At 38.0% G+C, this 20,346-nt stretch overlaps 4 protein-coding genes across 7 annotated transcripts; 1 reads left to right on the top strand and 3 right to left on the bottom strand.

Moving 5' to 3' along the window:
• Positions 1-661: 661 nt before the first annotated feature.
• Positions 662-5,408, bottom strand: nop2 (NOP2 nucleolar protein homolog (yeast)). Of its 2 annotated transcripts, none has more exons than XM_055163743.1 (16): positions 5,307-5,408; positions 4,641-4,769; positions 4,505-4,544; positions 4,048-4,103; positions 3,638-3,939; positions 3,332-3,548; positions 3,064-3,263; positions 2,886-2,975; positions 2,714-2,801; positions 2,465-2,605; positions 2,243-2,382; positions 2,059-2,148; positions 1,859-1,981; positions 1,674-1,771; positions 1,442-1,578; positions 662-1,360 (listed from the first exon to the last, which is right to left on the bottom strand). In XM_055163743.1, exons 2-16 carry the CDS (start codon positions 4,744-4,746, stop codon positions 963-965), a joined length of 2,226 nt encoding a protein of 741 aa, XP_055019718.1. In that variant the 5' UTR covers positions 4,747-4,769; positions 5,307-5,408; the 3' UTR covers positions 662-962. The 2 variants fall into 2 exon arrangements, with proteins under 2 accessions (XP_055019718.1, XP_020783585.1); XM_020927926.2 differs by having other exon boundaries at positions 663-1,363.
• Positions 5,409-5,608: 200 nt separating this feature from the next.
• Positions 5,609-8,481, top strand: emg1 (EMG1 N1-specific pseudouridine methyltransferase). Its single transcript, XM_020927927.2, has 5 exons — positions 5,609-5,792; positions 5,885-5,986; positions 7,073-7,214; positions 7,581-7,786; positions 8,222-8,481. The coding sequence occupies exons 1-5, from the start codon at positions 5,646-5,648 to the stop codon at positions 8,333-8,335; spliced, it is 711 nt and encodes a 236-aa protein (XP_020783586.1). The 5' UTR covers positions 5,609-5,645; the 3' UTR covers positions 8,336-8,481.
• LOC110163186 (histone H1-like) lies at positions 8,036-10,139 on the bottom strand. The gene is made up of 2 exons (XM_020928122.2): positions 9,835-10,139; positions 8,036-9,178 (listed from the first exon to the last, which is right to left on the bottom strand). The coding sequence occupies exons 1-2, from the start codon at positions 10,132-10,134 to the stop codon at positions 8,726-8,728; spliced, it is 753 nt and encodes a 250-aa protein (XP_020783781.2). The 5' UTR covers positions 10,135-10,139; the 3' UTR covers positions 8,036-8,725.
• On the bottom strand, positions 9,971-19,839 carry kel (Kell metallo-endopeptidase (Kell blood group)). 3 transcript variants are annotated; one of them, XM_055163745.1, is made up of 19 exons: positions 19,396-19,839; positions 18,947-19,157; positions 18,606-18,872; positions 18,415-18,536; positions 18,191-18,352; positions 18,044-18,115; positions 17,783-17,971; positions 17,551-17,711; positions 17,389-17,467; positions 17,218-17,322; positions 16,639-16,737; positions 16,490-16,564; positions 16,303-16,406; positions 15,145-15,234; positions 15,004-15,071; positions 13,381-13,538; positions 12,594-12,683; positions 11,279-11,981; positions 9,971-10,106 (listed from the first exon to the last, which is right to left on the bottom strand). In XM_055163745.1, the coding sequence occupies exons 1-18, from the start codon at positions 19,429-19,431 to the stop codon at positions 11,841-11,843; spliced, it is 2,229 nt and encodes a 742-aa protein (XP_055019720.1). In that variant the 5' UTR covers positions 19,432-19,839; the 3' UTR covers positions 9,971-10,106; positions 11,279-11,840. The 3 variants fall into 3 exon arrangements, with proteins under 3 accessions (XP_055019720.1, XP_055019719.1, XP_055019721.1); XM_055163744.1 differs by lacking the exon at positions 9,971-10,106 and adding an exon at positions 10,185-10,293; XM_055163746.1 differs by lacking the exon at positions 9,971-10,106 and adding an exon at positions 10,185-10,293 and having other exon boundaries at positions 18,947-19,154.
• Positions 19,840-20,346: the final 507 nt, after the last annotated feature.

The raw sequence follows: 20,346 nt of genomic DNA, 5'->3' as shown, positions 1-20,346 counted from the left end.
TCCAGACTTAAATGTATTTTATTTTATTTCTCCATAAACTTGTAAAACTATGGTGGCACTTTTGACCCTTCCCTAAATAAAAAATATGCACTTTTGAAATAGAGTGACCAGATTTTCAAAATAAAAAACTGGGACACTCCCAGTTTGTGGTGATTGGTAATAATAAAATTGTGAAACGAGTGCATAATTAAGGAAAACTGTTATGCACTCATTGCACAGATTTTCTTTGTTTTTTGGAATTTTAAAATTTTTTTTAGCAGTTTTTCTGTATTTTACCTAAACAACTGACAATTTATGCCTCTCTTTATGGTTGGCAGATGTCAAATTGGTCAAAAATAGGGACACCTGGGACATGTCTTGTATAAAACTGGGACAAATCGCTGGTTTTGGAGAAATCTGTTGGGACAAGGGACACAGGGCTCAAAACTGGGATTGTCCCGGGTAAATAGGGACATCTGGTGGGCCCCCTGAATTAAAATATTTCGTTCCTTTCTGATCTATATAATGTTATGTTGTTTCCTCATCACAAACATGCCCATAATTGTTTTGTTTCATTCACACTTTTGTTTGTGTGAGGTAATCAATCTTATATAAAAGCTCACAAGAGACAATATTGCATAATATAGGACATTTAACTCATTTTGCATTAAAAAGTGAGTAATTGTCTTTATTCTATCTTCAGTACAGCATCTTGTAATGTACATGTTAGAAACAGATTTGTAGACAATATTTTATTTGTCCTTTGTATCACACATACAAAAACACATAGTCCTACCGTATATTAATTTTAAGTTTTGCTATTAAACTTGAAGTAGAAAATCTCAATGATCAAAATTAACATTACAAATTATATCGAGTATCACTATTACTCGAAGCAAAACACAACAGGCCCAGTCCATTTTCAACATTTCAGTGATCAGTATTTATGATCACTCAAAGTACATTTAACAGCTTAATGTACACTAGGACTCTTCAGCTTTCTGCAACAGATGTTTCAACTTCTTAAATTTGTTCTTTCCTATCCTCTTCTTGGCCTTCATGGGAGTTTTTCTCATTTTCCCCACTTTTTTCTCAAACTTGTTACGTTCTTTCTTTTCAGGCTTTGAGGCCTTGCTTTCTTCTGTTGTTGCTTCAGCCACTTTAGCCTTTGGTACAGTCTTTTCATCAGTTTTTTGAATCTTTGCCTTCTTTCCTCCAGAGTGCAAGTCTTTTTTGGTACCTGGTTTCTTGGCAGTCTTTCCGTTTGTTTGGGACTGTGAAGTTGCTCCTTTGGTGAGGACAGCCTTTACCTTGATTTGATCTGAAGATTTTTCCTCTGAAGAAGTCGTTGCTGTGGCATTGTCTGCTTCCAGTTTCTCCTCTTCTATAGAAAACAGAATCGATTGTGCAGTTTAGATTATAAAATTCAAAAATAAATATGAATTAATTAGGAGGCCATTACCTTTATTTGGAGGTACAGTAGGAATAATGTTGGAGAATTTCTTGAATTTAGCTACAAAGAATCCATCCATGTTGTGAGAGTGTGGATAAAATCTCCGGGTGAGGCGCAGTGTCGGATGGAACCTACGTTCTTTGAACCTAAGAAAAGAAAAAAAAAAAAAAACATAAATTGGTTAAAAAAATTTTTTATATTATTTGTCTGTAAAAAGGACATTGGTTTTGTGAATATTTACCTGGTGAAGCCCTCATTGCCAAAGTCAAGACCAGTGGGAACCAATTTTACATTTCTTTTCTTCAAGGCGTAGTCTACCACCCATTCATTTTCTTCAACCTATTCAGCAAACAACAACCACCATGACCATGATCGATTAAAAATGTCTGTACTCATAGCACACTTTAATTTTCTTATCGTACACACCATTATTGAACATGTGCAGTAGATCAAGTATCCTCCGGTAGCAGACTCTGCGTTGACCGAGTCAATGGCCGACAGAATAAGTTCTTTCTGTAAGTGAGCGGAGCGCAAGATGTCTGCCTCGTCCTGCCACAAAATAAATAAAAATTAGGACAAGAATTTAAATGTTTTACTGATACTAACACAAAAAAAATTTGATTTACCTTACTGGTCTTCACAGCTGGATCCTTAGCAATGACCCCTGTGCCGGAACATGGTGCATCCAGCAAGACTCTGTCAAACCCACCCATTACCTTCATGGAAACAGTATCAGGAATCAATAAACAGATTAGACAGCTATAAAAATGGTATATAGTATGCACTTATTATTAAGCTGTGACAGTTTACCTTTGGAAACTGCCTGCCATCGTAGTTGCAGACGACAGTGTTTGTGACGCCCAAACGATGGATGTTTCCCACAACACTCTTCAGCCTGTCAGCATTGACGTCATTGGCCACAATAATCCCAGTGTTTCTCATGAGTTGTGCTAGGATACAAAATCACACAGAAGGTTTTTAAACATTGAATAATTAACAGCACAGCTCTCACATCTTCTTTTTATGTCTTACCGATATAGGTGGTCTTGCCTCCTGGGGCTGAGCTCATGTCCAGCACATATTCTCCTTCTTGAGGTGAAAGAGCCATGACGGGCAGTAAACTGGATGCTCCCTGCAGCATGTACTGACCAGCCAGATACTCCGGGGTGGCACCTAGAAAACAGAGAATTACACTCAATTATATAAATGAAATATATGATCAAACCAAAGTCATAAGATCTGTATGTGATGTAGAGAACATTTAAAACAGACAGAACTCACCAACAGGAACAGAGGAATCATAGATAATCAAACCAACTTTGGACCATTTACCCAAAGGGTCCAGGTTTACTCCTCTGTTGATTAAGGCCTACAGCAAAAACATGACTATGCATTTAGATCACATATTGTAAAGTAATGAAAAGTAAAACCATCATTATCAATTTGGCATTACCTGAGCAAGGTCTCGCCGTCTAGTTTTCAATGTATTTGTTCTAATTGTGACAGGTCTATGAATTTCATTTGCTTCAAGGAATTCGACCAACTGGAAAGTAATGGTGTAAAGAAAAAATATGATGCATAAATAGAATAAGAGTGCATAAAGAGTTATTTATTCTTAAAATAATATTAACCTCTGAAAGAGGGAACAGGTCAATTAATTTTTCAATTAGGAAGTTGTTGTAGCTGTAGTATGTGCAGAGATCCTTCTTTAGAAGAGAAATGTAATCTGACCGATCTTTGCCTTCCTCTCTTTTTGTTGAGAAGTTACATAAAACCTCAATGTTGTCCTTTATTCTCTGATAGATTTGCTTCAGGTCTAAAGGCAGGACTCCTAAAACCAAGAAACAATAGTTCAGAAAACTGATGCGTTCAAACACTGATCACAATAATATGTCTTACCTTCTTTCTCAGTCTCTTCAGCTTTGGGAAGTCTAAATGCATCTGTGTCAGTTTCATCAATATTAGCTTGAACTGTGTCCTCCTCCTCTTCATCAGAGTCGCCCTTTGCCTGCTCATCATCATCGTCGTCGTCGTCGTCGTCGTCGTCATCACTTTCAGGGCTCACAGACTGTTTCAGTTTTTTGTCTTTTTTAGCTGCTCGTTCAATAGGAAGAAGCTAAAACATACAAGAACACCTTTTTAGAATGAACAATTCTTTTCCATCAAGAAAGTCAAATGTCTTAAAAAGAGAGGGGGTCACTGTACCTCTTCTCCGTCACTTTCTTCTTCCTCCTCTTCACTTCCGTCCTCCTGCGTGCCATAGTCATCCACCATTTCTTCATCATCATCATCCTCCTCCTCCTCTTCTTCATTATCATCATCTTCCTCCTCCTTTTTGGTTGCTATGCTCTTCTTTTTGCCCTTTGTCTGTGGCTTCTCCATTTCCTCCTCTTCCTCATCTTCATCAAACTCCCAGTGCTCATCACTGTCATCCTCAATTTCTGGTTCTTCGGTTTTTCGCTTTCTTTTTGCTGGTTTCAGCCATTTATTATTTTCATCAGTGAATCCTGGATAAAAATATAAATAAGCAATGGCTATACAAAACTACAGAGCAACTCATGTGTTCATACAATAAAAGAACACTTGTTGTTAGCTGGAAATAATGTATAGTTTACCCTTTGCTGGCTTCTGGTTCTGTTCTGGCTTTTTGCTTTGATTTCTTTTTGCAGCTCTGTATGAAAACATAACAGGTTAACTGTCAGATTGCAGATTTGTTGGCCTGGTTTATGGTTAATATCTCTGTAATTCCTGGGCCTGTCCACATGAAACAAAAACTGGCAGAAAGTTCAATGTCTTGTCTGCCAGCACAAATAAACAAAAAGTTTATCATTTTTTAATACAATAGCTTCAAAAATGATACGAATATTCAATACATGATTGCTGTAAGTTGAAAGGATTTTGAGACATAAGATTAATATGGCAAATTTGTGAAGCTAATGTATAATAAATAATGGTGTGGTTCCAAATTTGAATGTTACTTTTAGATATTGCTTGTAAAAGTAGTGAACATCCCATAAAGCTGCACTGTCCCATATATCATCATACATCTAGAAGATAAACTTAAATACTTGCCTTTTCCTGCCTCTGCTCGAGAGTCGTTTTGTTTCATTGTCTGTACAAACACAAAACATTTTTGAGTTAAATTAAGTACCACGAAAATTAAGCATTTGTTAGTTTTGCATAAGTAAATGTATTTGAACAAAAATACCTTCAGTTAAGAACTTGGCGAGTTCTGTTTCTGCCCCTCGTTGTTTCTTGGCTTTCTTTCCTGGGCCTCTCTTCACTTTATTTGTTGGATCAAGTTTTCTTCCCATGGTTCACACTTACAACTACAACACTAAAAGAGGACAAATTCAGTACAAAAGGTTACAGCAAAATGCTGCTAATCAAAACAAGACTAACTAATGTTAATTTTTCATGTTGAATTTAGCCTAATCACTGATGTAACAACAAGGGGAAGGCATTAATTTCTTTCTCAGTGGCCATCACGCCATTTGGAAGCTTGAACACTAGAAAGCCAATCATAAATGTGAATTCTTGCCAAAGAACTACAGTATAAATTGTGCATCCCGTAGTTCATCCTTCATTCAATCAAAGCAAAGTTTTATTAAAGTTTTAATTAAGGGATCTTTTATAAGCAGGCGTAACAGTGGTTAAACTTGAAGTAAACATTCAAGACAATTATCATGTTGAACCCCAATGCGTTACTAGTCAATAATATGATAAACCTGCTGCATTTGAGCAGTGTTCATGTCAAGGCCTGTGACAGATTTTACCAACACAACTTAGTTAAGCTGCAAACACAATTCATTGTCAAATTATACAATTAAAGTAAATGCGTATGTTAAATATAAACAATTGTACATATACTCACCAATCAAAATACAGTTTTAATCCTGTTTAAATGTGTACACGTTCCGAGGGAAAAAAATCACACGTGAAATTTCGTCCTGCACGCTGAACAAGCCAACATCCGGCGCACAATCATGACGTACGAAAGTTTCTCACAACGTAAACAGCAAATAGTTTGCTTCATTTACTGGTTATACGACAAATCTAAATAATATATTCTCATTTACTTATTACATAGGATAATTTATTAGGTTTAAATGAATGGTTAAGACCTCATAAAGCAAAATAAAACGGTCAATTTTGGGTCACGTTTATGTGACGTAGATTGTGCGACAGAAACGAAGAGCAGTAGTTTTGCAGCATGGCGTCTAATAGCAAAAAGCGTGGTCTGGAACATTTGGACGAATATGAACCAAAACCAGCCAAACATCTTCGCAGCCTCCATGATCGTATGGCAGAGCGGCGGCTGGTGGTCATCCTGGAGGGGGCTTCGTTAGAGACAGTCAAGGTAAAGACGAGTTCGTATTTGATTTGTGATGTAAGTTCTCCACACAGAGCTCCAATAATCACAGTAAACTCCTGATTTTGTTTTGTTCTCAGGTTGGAAAAACGTTTGAGTTGTTAAATTGTGATCAACATAAGAATATGATTGTCAAAAGTGGAAGAGATCCTGGACACATTAGACCTGACATCACTCATCAGGTTTGTATCGCAGCTGTTTTGTTTACTGGAGCTTGAACATGGCCAAAATACTTGTCTGATTCAACTATTTTTGTTGATTTTTGATACCTAGGCTTCCTGCTGAACTGGCATAAATTGTCAATGATAATATAGTACAACTTTCTTATTTACTTTCTTATTTATTTGTAAAGGGAATGGATGTAACGATATCCAAATCTCTCGGTACGATATTATCACGATATGCATCTCACGGTACGATATTTATTGCAATATTTTGAAGAGGCTAATTTAATTGTAGATAGGACACTTTTTTGCTTTTAAACTACCTTGACAAGATTTTGATGTGAATTATTACTATTACCAAGAATTCAGGTCAAAAACATATTTCTTCACGCTGAAATGAATCATGGGTTATGTAGTGCTCGCTGTTTATTAGCTGTTGCTACTATACAACGCCTTTAAGCAAAAATGTTGTAATTTGATATATTTTGACAGCCCACGGTCTTATTGTGAGACTTTTGACAATACGATATCACAATATTTCGGTTATTGTTACATCCCTACATATTAATGAACATGTAAAATGTAAATATGTAAAGATTATAGCCAGAGTGGCTAATTTCCATCTTCAGTCCGGGGAGGTTGATGTCAAATAATCTACAGGACAGGGAAAACTACATAACACCAGCACATTTACTATTCACAATTCATTTTAGACAGTTCATTTGAAGTTCGAAGTCAAGAGTTAAAGAGTTAAACCAATAAACATAATATACTGAAGGATTGTTTATTACTATGTTTAACAAAAAAATATTTTGTTAAACATGGTGACGTATTTGCCCATTCAACAACCACAGTTTTAAAGCTTTAGAAAATGCTGCCAGTGTTGAAAGGTGAGCTGAAAACTTATATACCATCATATTATGAATAACATTTTGGTGTGTGAGAGACCTGTCCGTGCAGTTTTAAACTTAAGATGAGACAAAATACAACACCAGTTTTTGGCTCCTCATTTATTTTCAGATATTATGAAAAAAGTAATATCTTTGGTCGTCCCTGTTATAAAGTGTTAACTAATTAAAATTCTGCTTTTCTTTTTTTTCTTAGTGTTTGTTGATGTTGATGGACAGTCCTCTGAACAGGGCTGGCTTACTGCAGGTTTACATTCACACTGAGAAGAATGCCTTAATAGAGATCAACCCACAAACCCGTATCCCAAGAACATTCCCTCGTTTCTGTGGCCTTATGGGTAAACCTGATTGATTTTACTTTAGCACAGAGGGGTTGGTGATATTGTCTTGATATTTTTTTGGATTCTCCAGATACCAATAATAAAAAGTTTTTGTCATGTATCAGAAATACACTAAAATGTGCCTTTTTGTATTGCAAAAAAAGTGAATTGACTGTAAAATTAAACCCAGAAGTGAAGAAAATACTTAATACCCTAAGATTTAATGACAAGTTCCTTTACCTAAGTATTTGTATTATTATAATTCATTTATACAATATAGCTGAACTCAAAACAACAATTTAGATTTTGAAGACTATATTTCCCACCCCTACTCTTACATCAAGTTTATCCTCCGTGTTAATCCATTTTATGTTTTGATTCTAGTTCAGCTGCTACACAAACTAAGCGTACGGGCGGCCGATGGTCCTCAGAAGCTCTTGAGAATGATCAAAAACCCAGTGTCTGACCACCTTCCTCCAGGCTGTCCGCGCATCGGCACGTCTTTTTCTGCTGGAGAAGCTGTTTGTCCCAGAACGCTGGTGCCCGAAGGACCAGCAGCTGTGGTTATAGGAGCATTCGCACACGGAGCAGTGAGTAATTCATTTTCACACTGTAGGAACCATTTTTCCATTGGGCTGCACAAAAAAGTCAGGACCTGCATAAGGGTCTTAAATATGAGGGCTGAGAATTGAGAGCGTAAGTGATGTTTTGAATTGAGTTATATCAAATGAAATATATTTACATTCTTATTGAATTATTGATGAAGTACAGCTACTAGGACTATATGTTTCAGATTGGTTAAAGAGAAATCTTGTCCTGGGAATTTTAGTTTGGTTAGATCATAGTTAATTCATTTTATTAAAATTATTTTTTCAGTGCCAAATTGACAAGAATGCGTGTCATATAGTGCTATACACAGAACAAAACAAAGTGATTTATGCATTAAAAAGTTGTAACACATCTAGATATGATTGTTGTTTTAGCCACTTGTACCTTATTTACACCGTTGTTTCTTTCTCTTCCAGGTGAACGTGGATTACACAGAAAAGACAGTTTCCATCAGTAACTACCCTCTGTCTGCAGCACTGACCTGTGCAAAGATGTGCTCAGCCTTTGAAGAAGTATGGGGAGTCTTATGACAAAATACAACTCCTGGACTGGTGTTAAAATATCTATACAGTGGACTTTTTCCTAATGCAAGTGTGTTTCTATAATGGTGATTGGCCACCATTAATATCAATATCTATTTTTATTTCTTTTCACATATAAAATAATACTTTCTTAATGAGTGGTGTGAGCATTTGATTTATATGGATTCCTTTGCAATATTAGGAAAAATAGACTAATAGTCATTGAATACAAGTTATGTTTTGTGAATGACGATAACCCATATCAATCAGAAATAATTTTTTAACCCATAACATTACTGTAATTGTAATTAGTAGCTGTAATTATTGACAGTCTGGTGCTCTCATCGGGCTCTCCATGAATAAAAAAGATAAATGGAAATTTATTAGATGTCTGAAGCTCTAATAATAGCACCCGTTCCTTGTAACTTTACGTTGTCCTTGGCTTAGTTGTTTTTCTGATGACCTTTCCTGTGATGTATGTTTTGGCTTGGCTGTTTCGCTTTTCTGGGTCTTGCGTGGGTTTTGACTTTTGGGCGTTTTAACTGTCCTCTTCGTTGACACTACCCTGAGTTTCTTGGTGGCCTTTAGTTTGGGTCTCCCTTTGGTGGTCTTCGCTCTTCTCTTCTGCGTCCCAGTTTGTGATTTGACTTCTCGCTTGATGCTTTTCGATCGTTTGCTCTCCGGTGAAGTGGTTTTAAGGGTTCTTCTGGCTCGTGTCCGTTTTTTGAGGGGGGTTTTGCTTGTAACTGTGTTCGACTTTGGCTTGGCTTGCTGAGGCAGTGTTTTTGTTGACAGCGCTTTCGGAGCATCTTTCTTTATCGGAGTCATCTTCTGAGGAGTTGTTTCAGACAGCTGTGAAAAAAGTGAATGCAGACAAAACATTTTAATATTATTTCAATAAATCTGCATAGCTTCAGGTCCCTTTTAAAAGTACAAAAGATTAATCTGCGCATACCTACTCAATATTATTTAAACATATTACTAGTATCCATTGGTTTCAGAGTGGAATAAAATGAGTTACGATAGCAATTAATTAAAAACTAAATATTTTACTTATGAAAACATGGCCGCCAATCTGTGCCGAAGACCTCTGACTCCCCACTCACATTTATACATAAGCAAACATTTTCCCTTTCTACCATCTCTACATTAAATTCAGGACCACGATAACACATTTTGAAGTACGATATATTGATGAAGAAAATATAGATGATAAACAATAACACTGAAACAAATTTATACTACTGAGACAATAACCATAAAGGAGAATTATCCCCAAAGTCTATTCTAAATGTGCAATATGGTTAAAAAAGACAAACTGCAATAAATAGCTGAATGAGTTGTAGATAGTAGTTGTAGATACATATACAATTCCAATGTTATTGTAGTACAGAAAAATAAAAAGTTTTCCACTTTTACTTTACTAGACAACAAAAATTATAGTTCTGTGATCTACCAAGTAGTGAAGTTAATAATAACTATATCGCGATAAGCCGAGTTACAGTTACCTTATTGCGTTTGTGTTGCACCAGATTGCCGTTGTCGAGCAGTTGTTTAGCCATCACCGTCACATGCTTGTTGTTCTTGGCGACATCATACCCTTCTGAGGCCAGAGTGTGTTTGAGCTCAGCCATGGTCATCCCTCCTTTGTGTTTGCACTGGGACACGAGGCTCAGGATCAGCTGGGTGATCTGAGGAGATGCCGTCCTTGGAACACTAGCCTGGGCTCCATTCACTCTGGTGTTTTGGATACGGTGCTTGAAAAGACGAAATGGGGTCTCTGAAAATGAGCAAGGATTAGACATCATTAGAAATGAGGGTCTTTTTAAGTTTTTATCTTGTTTTTGTTTTGATTTTGCTCTTTATCTTTGAATTTGCTTCCAAGTCTCCTGTTTCTTTTTGAAGTTTGCATTGCAGCACCGTTTAAGGCAGGGGTGTCCAAACTTTTTTCATCAAGGGCCACACATCTAAACACAGACGAAGCAGTGGGCCAGTCAAGGACAGTAGACTGATGCTCAGTACAGGGAATAATTGAAATGTGTGCGTGTTTAACATGTTAGAATGAGGTATCAGTCTTTATTCATGCTAAGATCCTTAAAATATATAAGATCCTAAATATTCAATATTAGCTTTATCAAGGTAGATTTTCAAAAAACTTGCAGGAAAAAAATTTTTTTTTCATTGATGCAAGGTCATTTGGGCCAACAAAATTTTGTCTGAGGGCCGCATTTGGCCCCCGGGCCATAGTTTGGACATGCCTGGTTTAAGGTTATCTTAACTTTTTAGTGGTCTAAAATCAGAAGGTACATTAATGATCAAGTGCTGAAAAGAGTGAGTTCCTCTAGTCAACTACTTTAATTTTATTATGTACGAAATTTTATTCTGTCACCCATCTGGGCCCAATTTTTGACCAAACCCTTGTGGGAACATGGCAGTGTGATGCTTGGGAATATGTAAAATAAATAAATCATAATAAAATCCTGAGATTTATATTTTTTGTCAATTGACACATCTGACCAACTTACCTCTATATTGCTTTACCTGGAGTGTCTCACAATAGGCTATAAACTCACTTTCAATCCATGGGTTTAAAATTATGAAAAATTATAGCTGTTGCCAGTGATTGCCAGTGATTAACAATATGCTGAACTCTGAATTGTTATTGTGCACAAATATCTTTTAAAAAAAAATCGTGGAATACTCTTTCCACAGAGCTGACCTGTAACTTGGCCTTGCTTGTCTGTTTCAGGACAAGCATGAAGACACCAAAATGTTTGCAAAGTGCAGCTAAGTGTCTTGTTATCCAGATGCTACAGTATTTATATTTAATTTAGCAGTAAAGCAAATTGAGGGCCATTAACTTGTTATTATCCCAACGTTAAACAAACGTGCACGGTACTGTGAACATCAGATAAGTGCACTGTTGGGTGCTCTTGGGTGCTCTGTACTCACTGGGCGCGTAGAGGTCGACCCTCTCAGACTCTAGGCCGGAGAAGGCTCTCTTCAGCAGCTGGCCCAGTCTCCTGGCTCCGCCTTCCCCAGGCCTTTTCCAGGGGGACTCTTGAGCGTCTGGATGCGGTTAGTCGGTGTTTCCCGCGGTGTTAAATGATAAAGAAATCTCTGCTTCTTCCGGCGGGGAAACGAACCTGACCGTCTTGGTTGGGGCTTTTACTCGCATGATTGTCTAAAAACTGCGTAAATCAGCCTAAAAAGTACATCTGAAGAGTAGATTTGGGAGAGAGGCTCCAAACACAAGAAGAGGTTTGAACAAGGAAACCAAACGTTTGTCAGTGTCTGCATTAATTTCACTGCTAATGTTTTCTCAATAATATTTTACTCATAATTTATAAAATGTTTATTGTTTAATGTTTAAACAACCTAAAATGACAAAACAACATAAATGCGCAATAAATAGTAAATTATATTTCTGTACAAAAGATCCTCAAATGTTTTTTTTTTTTTTTTTCTGTTCATATGGGATAATGTTTTTCTGCAGAACACCAGTCCCGTGAGGTCAACATGATTTTAACGCAGGCTGGTATTTCTCTTTGGCGCAGTGGAGGACGCACAGCTCAGATTTGGCGCAGAGGACTTTGACCAGAAAGGAGGACTCCAAAGGCATTGAGTCATGGTATGGATCCAAATCACAGTTAAACTGCAGAAACAGAAGATCCATTAGGCCACACTTCCATAAGTAGACACAGAAGTGTTAGAACAACTATTTTCTTTTCTTCTTGACTCATGCCCCCACCTACAGGCATCTAGGTCTAATTGCAGTATAAGTTTACATAATAAAAATATTTGGTTGAAATGGTAGAAAATGCTTCCACACACATGCACTGTATAACCGTTCTGCAGGTAGGTCCTACACCTGCTTGTCTCCATGTTATTTTACCTGCTTTTCACCAAGGCTGATGTCATTTGTTTGTCTGGAATGTTCCTCAGTACAGACAAAAGATAAAATCAGTTTCCATGCTTTTCAAAGTAGCCTTTTTTGTACTGGGGAACATTCCAGGGAAAGCAATAGCATCACAATGGAGATAAGGAGAAGACAAGTGTTACACATTGCACCTTTAAGCGATATAATCATGCACCAACTATTGGACAGGGTTAAAATGTGGGTCACTGAGTGCTATTCCATTTGCACAACATCCTCCCCTGGTAAGTAAATGGATAAACTACAATAACTAGCATCTATCATGGTAATATCATAAGCAAATCCAGTTCAGATGCCTGAGAAGGACTGTAGACAGGACCAGTGCTTTACCTGAGAGAAAGCTGAGAGGAACAGGTTTGTATGTGAGAGTCCAGACAGAGAGGTGTCACTCGGGTTGCTTTTTAAACTTTGCTGATAAGCCTGAAGAGAAGGGGGAAAGAGAATACGTTATGATGAAAAAGTAATAGGTTAGATTCACTTGATCTTAATTTTAAAAAGAGTCTAGAGTGCAAAATGGAACTGGAGGGCAGGTTAGAATTATATGGTAGTACTTGTTTTTTAAAATATGTTAAATGCACATGTTTTGACCTCTTTTATGGTTAATATCTGTGTAAGTACAGGGTATTTGACAGCAACATCTTCCCTATTACCACAATCAAACTAAGATGGAATGATTTATTTCACTGTAGCTTCAAAATGCGGTGCCATATTCAGAAAGGCATATTGTTCTCAGCAAAAGGAATTTAATATTAATTTTGTGAATATTGTAGGTTTGTGGATGCAGTAGTTCAACATGTGGATTTTCTGAAGATCACTGGCATAGCAGCAATCAACAAAAGTCCTGCGAATGGCGTCCACTGCAAGAAAAAGCCATGTGACTGAAACCCACGAATCGCCCAACAATGACAATCAAATTCTATTCATGGGTTTCAGAATGATGAAAAGTCAGAACCCTTTCCATAGAAATTAACAATTTTCCAAAAATATTATATCTTCTGAGTTACCATATAACAGGAATATAACATCAAGCCATGAAGCACATTTTCATTATTGTGATTATTATAATTATCATTATTGTTATTGTGACTTATAGATGCCTATGTAAGAAGCCGCTCACCTGCAGTGCCAACTCTAGAGCTGAGTACTGCACCCACACCTCCTGCTGCTGTGCTCTGGAGAGGGAATTGCCTCCTGCTCTGCTCCTGTCTTTGGCATTGAGGTAATAAGTCCACACACAATTGGCCACCTGTGCCACGCTCTCACTGTGACCATGAACTGTAACACAAACAACATGGAAACGTAACAGCTAATATAGACAGAAATGGAGGGCTCAGACATCATCTCTCTCCTATTTACAAATCCTCAGACCTGAATCAAAACAAAGAAAACAATAGTGAGTAGGACTGTTAGTTTCAGTGTAGTTAGCTCCTCCCTCCAGGCAGATATAAGGCAGTGTACTCCAGCATCTGACCAGAACTGAAGAAGCTGCTTGGATGAGCCGTGAAACCTATTCAATCTAAAAAGTTTTGTGCAGTGACAGAATTGAATTTGTCCTTTGCTATGCATCTTACTTAGCCACGCTGGCGCCACCTAGTGCCTCTGCTCAATTTTAACAATAACTTGTATGCTTGCCTCTTGGAAAATCCTGCACTCATCGTCCACTTTTCTTATGTTGGACATTTTTCTGATTTGGGTGTCACGGTCAACAGTCAAAACGATCGTCCTTTAAGAGCGTTTGGAAAGAGACAAGTCTTCATTTGTGCTGCTCTGGTGGGAGGGGCCACATACAGAGACGCTGGAGACACTGCTATGCTCAGCCCCGCAGAAAATTACCAATATTTTAATAGAAAATATAATTAAAATATTTTAGTAGAAAATCACCCAAGGGCCACATTAAAGGTCTTGGAGGGCCGGATCTGGCCCCCAGGCCTTATGTTTGACACCTGTGCACTAGAGGGTTTGCAAGAACCCTGGAAGTTGTAGACCGCGCACCAGCCAATCAACAAAGACCTGTGAAGCCATTACTGGGTCCCTTTTTGTGGTAAAGCACAACAGTAAACAAAGCGGTCAAGATGGATGTAGACGAAGCCATACATTCTGTGTTGGCCATGATTCCCAAGACTGAAGATTTAAAGCCGGAACAAAGAGAATCTTAGGTGAATTTTATCAAGGCATTATTGCCCTTCTTCCTACAGGATTTAGGAAAAGTTTAATGTAACAGTTAGCCCCATTAGCGGTATATTACATACATCACAACCCAATATCAGCGACTGGTTAAATAAAAAAAGTATCCGCTTACAGGCGAGCGAACAAATCCTAATGCTGAGAGGTCAGATAGTTTCCACGAAGTGAAACCGGCTGATGAATCAGGCTACATCCTACCTGCATGATTGAGGGATTTCATGAACAACAACTGATATGGTCTTTAAGGTCCTACATTGTAATTTAATGTCTATACACCTTCATTAGACTCATTGTGATTATTATTTACATTATTAAATATCTGAAAAGTGACTATGAATGTATGACTCTTCATTTTTGAAATAATCACAACTAAGCACAAGGATCTGGAAAGTGTAGGTGAAAACATGCATGAATCAGTTAACATACACCTTTGAGTAAGCAAATGATGAGGGAGCACTGTTATAACATTACATACAATTTTGCACAATATGTCAATTTTTATTGATTTGTTAGTACATTTAGATTTAGTTTAGTTAGTTTTAGAGTCTAAACTCACCATCAGGAAGCAGCAGGTGTAAGATATCTTTTGCGATGAGGAAACCAGTCACTCCATAATTGAATGCCCTGTACGAGAAAAGAGTTCAAGAACAAAGACAGTGAACAAAACCTTTCTAATATAAGACAAGATGTGGTTTACCGTGGATAGGTGGGATGGAAGAGAGGGGGGACAAACATTCCCAATGGAAAAACAAGCTCTTTCCGATTAAGAACTGGGCTAACAGACAAGCTAAAAGAGAGAAGATGATTACAATTATTACAAAAAGTGTTTATCTCTTGCTTCAAACAAATGTAACAATAGCAGTGATAATAAGTGATAAACAATTCCTGGGCATAACATCTGAATTACAAATTGAAGTATGTGTATCTTCTAAAGATATATTCACCAAAATGATAAAAAAACAAAAAAAACAAAAAAAAAAAACAAAATGAAACACAAATGTTCAACTGATTTAATACTGTCAACATAAAGCTTTTGTCATTTGTAGACATACTCACAGAGGGAAGAATAATCTAAACCTTTATCCAAGAAAGATTACTGCAAAATGTACCCTGTAAAAATATTACTGTACTCAGGTAGAGGTAAAAATATAGTGTCTGAACTACTCTGAGAAGTCAAATTAAAAGTGAGCTGTAACTTTCATACACAATACGTTGCCTACACCTCCACTAGAATCATTTGGATAATTTCAGCCCTGGAATGGCCAATCTCTACTAAACAAAAGGTAAAAGGAGCTGTTTGTTAACTTGAAAACTACTCCTAAATGACATCACAAGGTGGCAGAAAGCATTTGGAGCTTTGGAGAGACAGTAGGGATAGGACAAGATCTCGTGCTACAAGATCCCGTGAGACAAAATTGCCACGATTGTGCAAACATGAGAAAAATTGTCTCATGAGATTTTTTCCCCCCTGAATTTATCTTTGGATTGGACTAAAAAAAGTTAAAAGCGGGTGAGTGATGCAGTTTGAGAAGCTCTAGTTTCAAAAAGCAGAGAGTACAATCTTGTATCTTGTCTCGTTCTCGTGGATCTAATCTCGTGGTCTGTCTCGTAAAAATTGCGTCTCGTCCCACTAATAGACAGACTAACAATAAAGGATTACTCAAACACGTGTGAATGAAACAAAACACAACTTCATGTACTGTATGTTGGTGAGGTAATAACGTTATAACATGGCTAAAGGTTCACAAGAGTCAATTTTGCTGAATATAGGACCTGTACGCAATAATATATTCATAGAGAGAAGAAAAGTTCAGAAAATGTACACAGTGCACCTTTAAACTCCTTTCACACTCACATGTCAACACCTTCACTCTGCTCCTCCAGAAGTTTAATCCTGCTTTTCTGCCACAAGGAAAGAAGTTGGGCATAGTTCCAAAAGAAGGTAGAGCCCATGGTTATCTGTAAACATAGGGTCAGATTAATAATTTTAATGTAATGGAGATCATGATTACAAGATTATAGATTTATAATTTCCAGTTTACCTCAGCAAAAAAATTGTCAAATTCTGCCTCATTTGTTTGATTTGAAGTCCACTTTTTGTGAGTAAGGGAGTTAACCTGAAAATACATCCTTACTGAGTAACACCACAAAAATACATAGAGTTAGCTCATTAATTTTCCTCTTTATTTACCTTTTTCACAACAGCCTTGTGAGTCTTTGGATTGTTCCACTGAAGTCCATGAAGTTTTGACTTGAGAGAGGTGACCATGTTTTCAATTATCTCGTTGACCTGTGGAGAGTTAATTGTCCCTATTTATAATTTGATAAAACATCAGTCCTGTTCAGTCCTGCAAACCTAATTTCCATGTAATTTCACTACTAGTGCCAGAGATTAACATTTTCAAAAAACAATAATATATTGTCTATATGTCAGTGACCGAAAAGGCTCAGGGAGATGCTATGCATGCACTATGTATTTTCTCTGGTGGAGAGTCTGCCTCCAGCTTGTTTCCATGGAGTTTCCATGCCAAGAATGTTCCCCAGTATGGCTTCACACGTATGTCTCCATGGAGACAAGCAGGCAATGCTATCTAGCCAAGTTGGATACTGCATAAATGCAAGATAGATAAATTAAACAAAAATTGCATACTGTTGAATATTATTAAGTATTATTAAGTATAGTCTCCATGGAGACAAGCAGGTGGTAGACACTAGGCCTAAACCAGAAAAGTGCACTTTTAGTCCTCATATCATGTAGTCCTGGTCCTACCTCCGCATGGGCTGTCCTCTTGTTGAGAAAGTGCGTGAGGACAGAGCCAAATCCTCGCTCAGTCTCCAACACACAGCTCTTCCAGCGAGGCTCAATCTGCTCCACCTTATTAACAAATAATGAGTCTCCTGTTTATAAAAGACACTCAGATCAAAGGCTCATATGTCTTACTGTTTCTTTGAATCTGTAGTCCAGAGCTGGAATCATTGTGTGCAGAAGGTTAAAGATCATGTAGGTGTGAAGTGGAAAGCTGGGAGAGGAGAAACATTACAAATATTAAAAAGAATGAAAATGTACATATTGTGAATGTATTGTGTGTTTGGTGTTATGGACCTGTTGCTATATTCCGGTTTGTTTAACCAATCGCTGATAATCTGGGACATTTTTATAATATAAGGTAGGTTATGCACAAGAACAGGGTCATCTTCAGTGAGAGACACTGGTTCAAAAGCCATCTGTAAACAGCCCAACCAATCGATCACAGGAGCCTGGCTCTGTAGAGATATATTTAAAAAATAAATGAAAGAAAAAGATAAATAGATTGTTAAGTTTATCCTCTGTGCACCTGCAGCTCCCTGATGGTCATGCGCTGGTACAGCTGTCCTTTGGCAAGACGATACTCTAGCGGCGCCGTAGCAACAGCCAGCTCAGACGACAGAGAGATGAACTGACCCACATGATTCAGACTGTCTCTCTGTGGCGCCCCTAACAGGGAGAGGTACCGTGTACACATGGAGAAGAATGGACGAAGAGTCTTTGAGAGACAAGAGGTGCCGGTAAGTGCATGTGTCATTAGTACATAGTGGGGTTCATGAGGATGACTGACCTCAGTCTTTGCTTCAGACTTTTCAGTCTGGCTGTTAAAGTCAATGGGGATCAGCAGATCTGGCTGGTCTATCTGTAGCAGAAGTTAAATGATTATTAACACTTTCTGTTCTGTTCAGTGATACTTCAGTACAGCATTTGTACTCGCCTGTATGTAATTCCTCGATGTCTGTTGAGATGATTCATTTGGGTCTTTGCCTACGAGGAGGTTGAAGAATGGAAAGGTTCCATAGTTCCTCATTAACAGTCCCAGAGTGGAGTTTAAGTCCGTCTGGTTCCATTTCTGGTCCGTCACAGCCCAGCCCCCCAGCTGCAGAGAGAGAGCACTGTGTTTGCATGTTTTTAAATCAGAAAAGAAAAAAGTGGACTCACATTTTCAATAAGTTTGAGAAAAGGTTCTGCTCCAGCTGTCTCTATGGACCTGGTGTCTAAACAGGAGTGGTAGAACATTTTGGCTTTCTGTTCTGCAGAGCTCGCCAGTTTGTCATTAGACTCTAACACACAGAAATGTGACGTCATTTATATTGTGTCATATTATGCACAGATTTGACTGAGGCTTGTACCTAAAGTGTCTTTGAGATACTGCAGCAGCAATGTTTTCCTGTCTGTCAGTTTCTTCTTTCTCAGACGCTGGTCCACATGTTGTGGACTTGGTCTCTGGTCCTGGCGGGCTCCGGGTGGTCCTGGGAGTCCCGGACCCCTCTGTCTGCCCTTCCTCCAGTCGGAGAGACAGGTGTACAGGTAGAAGTCACATGGTTGTGTGAAAGGGTCAGCAAAGGCAGACAGGTGAGCTGAGACCTGCAAACAGGCTTCAGACTTGCACGACCGAACTACGAGAGAGAACCAGAGGCTTGAGAAATACTTTAGTCATAATGGCATAAACACATGTGCTCTATGGTCTTACCAGGCCTGGTCTGAAAATGGTGCAGAGTGTAAATGAGTACTATAATAAAAGCACAGAGGCAAAAGCTCCAAACAAGGAGCAGGAACAGCCTTCGTCGCTGTGTTGTCTGTGGAGCCTCATCTTCATCAGACCGGCCTCTCTGTCCGAGCTCAGAGGAGCTCTCTGGAAGCTCAGTCTGGGACTGAACTTCCAATTCTATCTGGGATTGCTGCTGATTGTTTGGAAATAAACAGAATCATAAATCATGGTCTCAATCAGGCCATGGCTGTACTAATAAGGCAACGGTGCTAAGTTCAGTTATTGTGTTGCTTTTCTCAGAGAACCAAACAGCACTGACTTAAATGTGTTGATTAAAATTCACAATACTATAGTAATTGTACTAAATAAACATCATGTTTCTTGCACTTTAACATATTTTACTACTAACTTACTGCAGAAAATGGTCCTACCTCACGCTCTGTTGGAGTTTCAGGCATAATCATCATAGGAGAAGTTTCTTTTGTGTTAGTCTATCCTGTTGCATTATTGGTCAGGTTTATCCACCGTCGCCAGGCAGCTGTCATCTGAGCTTTCTATCTCTTTTCTCTTCTCCTGCGACGATGATAAAAGTTTTCAGCTCGTGTCCAAAGTCATTTCCAAAAACATCTAGAACCTAGTATTTCTCCTCAAAACTCCTGTACCGATGTAAACTGGATTGTGAACCACTTGTTCATTTCTCTCTGCATTTTAAATAGTCCAACAGTGGCATTTCGTAAGTCCAGACTCACACATTGTGTATATTATAGGTCTAGTGCATCGCTGCGATAGGCTGAGGGGGACTCACAGTTCTCAGTAAAGAATTTATTCAGTAAACAAGCTGAATGCATACAGGCTGTCGTCATTATCAGCTCTGCACATGGCTGGTAACAACTGATAGAGCTGTGACCTAAAGTGTGTAACAGCAGTGTCAGACAGGAGAGGGGGATACTTCAGTGCTTCATTTGAATGTATTCACCTTTCTCATGATTATTTCGGGTTAAGGATTTTGAAATATTTATTTTACAAGATCAAACAATTAAGACATATTGTATTTGTAATGGGATGGAATGGGAGCTGGTTTTGCCTGTACGTCAACTCATGACAGTCCAGTGGTGCTTTAATGACGACTGTTATTACTAGAAACTGGGACACTGACAAAAATAACTCAATATTTTTTGTATCTAAAAGTTGCTTAAAAGTATTGACTTTTGAACAAATGTGAAAGGGTTTTTCCAAAGAAGTGAAGTGCAATATCACCACTGACTACATCTTATCTTTCCTTTTTTTTTTTTTTTTAAATAAGCTTTATTCCAGTATTTTGAGATTATTATAAATGATTTAACATAATTTGACATACTGCTCACTTTTACACTAGAACTAGT

Source organism: Boleophthalmus pectinirostris, unplaced genomic scaffold, assembly GCF_026225935.1.
Source record: "Boleophthalmus pectinirostris isolate CB_2022bp ecotype Guang Dong unplaced genomic scaffold, ASM2622593v1 HiC_scaffold_6, whole genome shotgun sequence".
NCBI lineage: Eukaryota > Metazoa > Chordata > Actinopteri > Gobiiformes > Gobiidae > Boleophthalmus > Boleophthalmus pectinirostris.
Note: the sequence above shows the minus strand (reverse complement) of the source record. Positions and strands in the feature narration are given on the sequence as shown.